The following is a 6,980-nucleotide window of genomic DNA, read 5'->3' on the forward strand; positions in this document are numbered from 1 at the left end:
AGAAGCAGGCAATAAAGTAATGGAGCAGGATAGGCATATATTCCATCCTTTTCGTAGTTTCGTTAAATTTGATCATTTTCGTTAAAAAATGCCGACGCCATTTTGAATTTTAACGAAAAAATGAACGAAAATCGACGAAGAAAAGATGACGTTACGCAGTAATTTAAGCCCTGGAATTACTGCTGTATGGAAAGCTAAAAGTAATACTTTTAGGCATACTTTTAACGGTTTATTAACAGGATTGTGCTACTTGGGTTACCCCCAATCATGAGACTTGCAAAGCTCTCTTTAATTCCGAGATTCATAAAGGGCCTCAATGGAAGGAATCGGTGCGAAAGGGTATTCTACTACTAATCCTACAATTTAATTTCTCAGATAATTTAAAGAAATACTTTCTTTGGTGGCCGGAATTCGAACCGGATATGAACCAGTGACCTATGGATATACAGTCCACTGCTCTAAAAACAGGATTACCTAACGAGGTTCCGATCGAGTGCATTAAGAAACTAGGTTTCTTCCCTAAGTTAACCGACGTCGTAACAACTTGCCCACAATTCAGCGGCGTAGTGCAATTCAACCCTGTAGTATGCCACGTGATTGCTGGAACTGAACGCTACAACAAAGATTTTCATTTCTGCAAAACTGACGTTAGAGTTGGTTCCGGGGACATAGTAGATGTAATCAACTTTGTTCTAGGAAAATCATCTTCATGTTTAGTATCTTGCGATGGTTCTGCACCTTTTACTCTCTCAGACCTTATGAAAATCCAGGAAACTCATGAGACAGCCGCTAACACCATCTCCAACGTAGTATCCGAAGTCGTATCCGAAGACACGATGTTAAAATAACCCACACTCCAACCGTAATCATGGATGTTGTAGAAGAACTAATTTCTGAAATAGACTTCTGGGCTACACCTTCTATCTTCCATCGAGAAATGACTACAATCACCACGGAAACTGCCATCCAGACTGGAACTGTAGAGGAAATTATGAATACCGCTGTACCTAACGTAATACCTGAGACCGTCGAAGGTATTATGTCTGAAATAACATCTGAAATAACCGAAACCGTAGTAGGTGAGACTTCACCCTTTATTGAATCTGTTAACGAACTAACAACTCACCAAGCTATGGAAATCGTTTAGGACCTAGTCGAAGGTAACTTCATAGCAGCAGCAGTGGAAACCGGAGAAATCATTGCCGAAGAACTAGCAGCCAGTGAAGCACCAGAGATCATCTCCGCTGCTACACAAACGCTAACTTCGTTCAAGCAATTGACCAGTGCCACTTCAAAAGGCTTTATATCTTTAATACTGTCAGTATACGATATTTCAAAAGCTTTCTGCAAGAACGTGAGTGTTACCGTAAAAACAGTTTACTCTATGGGTAACACATGGCGTATTCTGCGTTTTGTGGCTGGTTGTAGTAGGGATCTGATAGTACTTATATATCAACACCCTGTAGCGACCAGACCGCCATCTGGCGTGAGAATAATCGAGCGATCGCGGCGCCCAGGGACAAGGACACGGATCTCCGGGGAGCGCACTCACCAGGCACACGAATATGTCAAAGTGACGTGCGCCGCGTGTCCAGCGCTGCACTTCCTGCTGTCAGCGAGCACATTCATTCTCTTTCACCTCCGACCTCGAAGCCGAACGGACCTCGTTTCTTAACTCCGCGATCGTAAAAAGCCTCACGCGAACCCATCCCGAGTGAACGTGCGCCACCGTTCAGAGTATAATTTAGAATAAAATTACGCCGTTAACTACTCACGAAACCCAACGTGTACGCGTCATAAAATTAGGGAAAAAAGATAGATCCGAATACGTAACCCCCTAAAACTGGTGACCCCGACGTGATCGCGTGCGCGAGTGAGTGAGTGGTAACCCGACGAACACGGTGTGCAGCCGTAAAAAAAGTGTTTCCATTGTGCCCCAGTCCGGACCGACGGCAACGTTCCCACCATCATCGAGGAGCTGCCGACCACGAAAAAGGCATCACGCACGATCGGACAGCGGAAAAAAACCCCCCGCGCACACCCGTCCAACCCACGTGAGCACCAAGCGACACCGAGAGAGCCGCCTGCGAGGAACACCGATTAGGAACATTTTTCCCCGACGGAGCGACCGATACCAACGGAAAAGTTCCTCTCGGTGCAGAGCAATCGCCGAATATTTTGCCGACTCACGCCGTGCCGTATCGCACACCCGCCGAGCATTTTGATACCCCGTACGCGTTGGCGCACCCGCCGAACATAACCTCACACGTACAGCCGAGCGCGCTCCGGACCCACGCGGTTTCGACCGAACGACGTAGACGCGCACACCGTACATCAACCGGGTCAAGAGTGTGTGTGTAAGTGCGCAGGCCGACGCCGAGCGGATTGCGTCAGAATTTTGCTCGAGCCACTTTCGTGAATTTTTTCGACCTTGAACCGAAGACGTCGTCATCAACGAACGCTGCCAACGACCGACTTATCCCAACACGTTCGACCGCGTGTGTGGATATTTCTTCGCCGAAGGATCGACCTAGCCATTCTCAGCTGGACTTGCTTGCGCCCCGCCACTAAGGTAAGATCCACCCTTTTTTAACTAACCTTAGTCGTAAGGATGTTGCACAGTCCGCCGATCAGCGACGTATCGACTCCCGATGGCGTAACCCCGAGTGCCGATCCAGCCGCGAGTGGATCCAAGTCGCCTCACGTGCCAACACCGCCCGTCCCGAATACCCCGCGCGTAGCAGGACCGTCCGTTTACGACGCCATGACCATGCCGTCCGAATCTCAGATCGACACTTTGAATGCCATGCAGCTGAAACCACCGGAGATGGACACCACTGACATTCAAACCTTTTTCTTCGCATTGGAAAATTGGTTCGAGGCGTGGAATATCACCGCGAACCAACATATTCGCCGTTTCAACATTTTAAAGACGCGCATACCGCTTCGGGTTCTCCCTGAGCTTCGCCCCCTGTTAGAGAACATTCGACAGTACGCTACGGACCGTTACGAGGTAGCAAAGCGTGCAATAATCGAACATTTTGAAGAGTCGCAACGAAGCCGCTTGCATCGTCTGCTCGCCGAAATGAACCTCGGGGACCGAAAACCATCGCAGCTTTTAGCGGAGATGCGCCGCGCCGCAAATGGAGCAATGACGGACTCTATGCTGGTAGATTTGTGGATCGGCCGTCTTCCGCCGTACGTCCAGTCCGCCGTTATTGCCGCCAACCCGGATACCAACGATCGAGCCAAAGTAGCAGACTCTGTTATGGATTCGTTCGCGTTATACCACCGAACGGGCCCGTACCAAACCATCAACGAAGTACGCAGTGAGGACTTCGAACGTCTTTCGCGGCACGTAACGGAATTAGGTCAGCGCTTGGATGCCGTACTAAGCAAGCTCAACGAACGAGATCGCGCGCGACCATGCTCACGAACACGGCAACGCCAACCGAACCAGGATGCGGTAACACCCAGCGGACACTGCTATTACCACACGCAGTACGGGCAAGCGGCGCGGAACTGTCGTGCCCCCTGTTCCTTCAACAGTCGGCGGCAGGGTAGTAACTCGGCCGCTGCCTCCGATTGACGCTTAACCAGGGGCCAACCTCAACAGATACACGTACTTTCGACCCATAGTTATCGTCTCGTAATCACTGATCCAAAAACTAACATCAAATTCTTAATCGATACCGGTGCAGACGTTTCAGTAATCCCTCGACAACCCAGTTCCGTCCCGAGTAAACCCTCCACCATGAAGCTATTCGCCGCTAATTCTACACCAATCCAGGTTTACGGAGAGTCGCTCTATACTCTCGATTTGGGACTTCGCCGATCTTTCCTTTGGAACTTCATCATCGCAGACGTGCGGACAGCGATTATTGGAGCCGATTTTCTCCAGCATTTCCATCTGCTCGTGGACTTGCGCAAAAAATGTCTTATCGACGCCTTAACAAACGTACGTTCTAGCGGAGTGCCGAGCCAAAACCCGTCGGAACCGACCGTAAAAGTGTGTGATTCCACCTCACCGATCGCCACTCTCCTAAAGGAATTTCCCGGGTTAACTGCACTATCCACTCCTGGCACTTTACTGCAGTCCGAAGTGACGCACCGAATCGAAACGACGGGACAACCAACATTCGCAAGACCTCGCCGATTACCACCCGAAAAGTACGCAGCTGCCCGCAAAGAGTTCGAATCACTCGTCCAGCTCGGGGTATGCCGCCCCTCGAATAGCAGCTGGGCTAGCCCGCTACATATGACAAAAAAGGCCGACGGCACCTGGCGCCCTTGTGGTGACTACCGTGCCCTAAATGCAAAAACCGTACCCGACCGTTATCCACTACCGTTTCTACAGGACTTCACGATGCATTTGCAAGGCAAGATCATATTTTCTAAGGTCGACTTGCACAAAGCCTACCACCAAATACCAATTCATCCGGATGATGTAGCGAAAACAGCCATCACGACACCTTTTGGACTTTACGAGTTCACTACCATGCCTTTCGGATTGAGGAATGCAGCGCAGACATTCCAACGCCTTATCCATGATGTCCTACGAGGACTCGAGTTTGTTTTCGTATATCGACGATATGATCGTAGCATCGACGTCCGAGGCAGAACACCACGAACACTTACGCCAACTTTTCGAACGATTGGAAAAGCACCAGCTAGCGATCAATCCAGCCAAGTGCGAGTTCTACCGGAACGAGATTTCCTTTCTGGGCCATCTGGTCAACGCTTCTGGTATTCGTCCTCTCCCCGATCGAGTCCAAGCCATCAGCGAGCTGCCACAGCCGACGACGATTATGGAGTTGAAGAAGTTCCTCGCCATGGTAAACTACTACCGACGTTTTCTGCCGCACGCCCTGGAAACGCAAGGTATACTTCTCGAGATGACTCCAGGTAACAAAAAGAAGGACAGAACGCCATTAACCTGGTCGCTAGAAGCTTCCGAAGCATTTGCCCAATGCAAAGAGCAACTTAAACGCGCAACGTTATTGGCACATCCCGTGAAGAACGCCGAACTTTCTCTGTGGACCGACGCTTCAGATTTCGCAGCCGGAGCCGTACTTCACCAACGCATCAACGAAGACCTGCAACCGCTAGGCTTCTTCTCGAAACGTCTCGAAAAGGCTCAGCAAAAATACTCGACCTACGACCGAGAACTTACCGCCATCTATCCGATACCGCCATACGACACTTCCGATACCAGCTAGAGGGTCGGGAATTCTGTATTTATACAGATCACAAGCCTCTAACCTTCGCCTTCCGACAAACGGACGATAATGCCTCACCTCGACGAGCCCGGCAGTTAGACTTCATTGGCCAGTTTTCCACCGATATCCGCCACGTCGCCGGAAAAGACAACGTTACAGCCGATCTGCTCTCCCGCATAGAAACAGTACACGCGACACCGACCATCGATTATGAGCGATTAGCAGAAGAGCAAGAGCGCGACCCCGAACTTTCCGACATTCTCAGTGGGAAAATTCAGACGGACTTGTTCCTGCAGAAGACACCAATACCGGGAAGCCCCAAGTCACTCTACGCCGACTGCCCCGGAGGTATCATCAGACCGTACATCACCCGATCGTTTAGAACACAACTTCTCCACGCCGTACACGATCTCAGTCATCCCGGAGCCCGCGCCACAGCTAGACTAATAACAGAGCGCTTTGTTTGGCTCAACGCAAGGAAGGAATCCCAGGACTTCGCGCGGAACTGTTTAGCCTGCCAGCGCGCTAAGGTAGGAAGGCACGTCAAAAGCCCTTTGACGCCGTACCCTGCGACGACAGCGAGGTTCAGTCACATCAACGTAGACATCATTGGACCATTTCCCATCAGTAACGGTAACCGATACTGCCTTACGATAATCGACCGATTTACTCGCTGGCCAGAAGCAATACCAATCCCAGATATCACCGCATCTACCGTCGTATCAGCACTACTATTCCACTGGATCGCCCGATTCGGAGTTCCGACGCACGTAACAACAGACCAAGGGAGACAATTCGAATCCTCCTTGTTCAAAGAGTTGACGAAAGCCCTAGGAACGAAACACATCCGTACGACAGCCTATCACCCGCAGGCGAATGGAATAATCGAAAGGTGGCACCGCACCCTTAAAGCAGCAATCACCTGCAAAGACACCGCAAGATGGAGCGAACACCTACCGCTAATACTCCTTGGGCTACGAACCAAGTTCAAAAATGACATCAACGCCTCGCCAGCCGAACTTGTGTATGGGACGACGTTGACCATCCCGGCAGAATTCTTCATCACGAAACCGCAAAATGCCCTCGCCGACCAATCCGACTTCGCCAAAACGTTAAGGGAAACGATGAGCAGCATTCGACCACCGAGCACCGCTTGGCATACCAACCGCACACCGTTCGTGTATTCCGATCTGAACAAGTGTACTCACGTGTTCATACGCGACGACACCGTCCGACCTGCACTAACTACGCCTTACCACGGTCCATATAAGGTTCTTACATGCAATCCTAAGTCTTTTCAGATACTCCTACGTGGACAGCCAACACTGGTTTCGGTCGACCGCTTAAAACCAGCGTATGGAGCAGAAGAGGAGGCCACCTCGGCCCCGCAGTCGGAAACTCTGCCGTTACCGGACGTCCAGGCAAATCCGGACCCCAGAGACGCCACCGCAGCCTCCAACCCGACGTCGCGCGAACAACCAGTCGACGATCAGACGACACCCGCACCAACATCGCACCCGACGGCATCGAGACAAACCGACCGAGCCACCGTCGACGCCCCACCACCATCCATCCTACGCCGCAACGACCAGACGATATCGACCGGCGTCACCAGGTCTCAGCGGAAGGTCATCATACCTCTACGTTACCGGTGACACCGCTCTAGGAGGGGAGTACTGTAGCGACCAGACCGCCATCTGGCGTGAGAATAATCGAGCGATCGCGGCGCCCAGGGACAAGGATACGGATCTCCGGGGAGCG

At 51.2% G+C, this 6,980-nt stretch overlaps 2 protein-coding genes across 3 annotated transcripts in view; one reads left to right on the top strand and one right to left on the bottom strand.

Moving 5' to 3' along the window:
- Positions 1–6,980, bottom strand: part of LOC121590599 (dynein assembly factor 5, axonemal) — a 45,237-nt gene that overhangs the window by 851 nt on the left and 37,406 nt on the right. The window lies entirely within an intron of this gene.
- LOC121590437 lies at positions 2,612–3,589 on the top strand. Its single transcript, XM_041910139.1, has one exon. The coding sequence runs from the start codon at positions 2,612–2,614 to the stop codon at positions 3,587–3,589; it is 978 nt and encodes a 325-aa protein (XP_041766073.1).

This window comes from Anopheles merus, chromosome 2R (genome assembly GCF_017562075.2).
Source record: "Anopheles merus strain MAF chromosome 2R, AmerM5.1, whole genome shotgun sequence".
Lineage (NCBI taxonomy): Eukaryota > Metazoa > Arthropoda > Insecta > Diptera > Culicidae > Anopheles > Anopheles merus.

Excerpts from the sequence above, each read along its gene's own strand:
- LOC121590437 (XM_041910139.1), top strand. The coding sequence starts at position 2,612 with ATGTTGCACAGTCCGCCGATCAGCGACGTATCGACTCCCGATGGCGTA.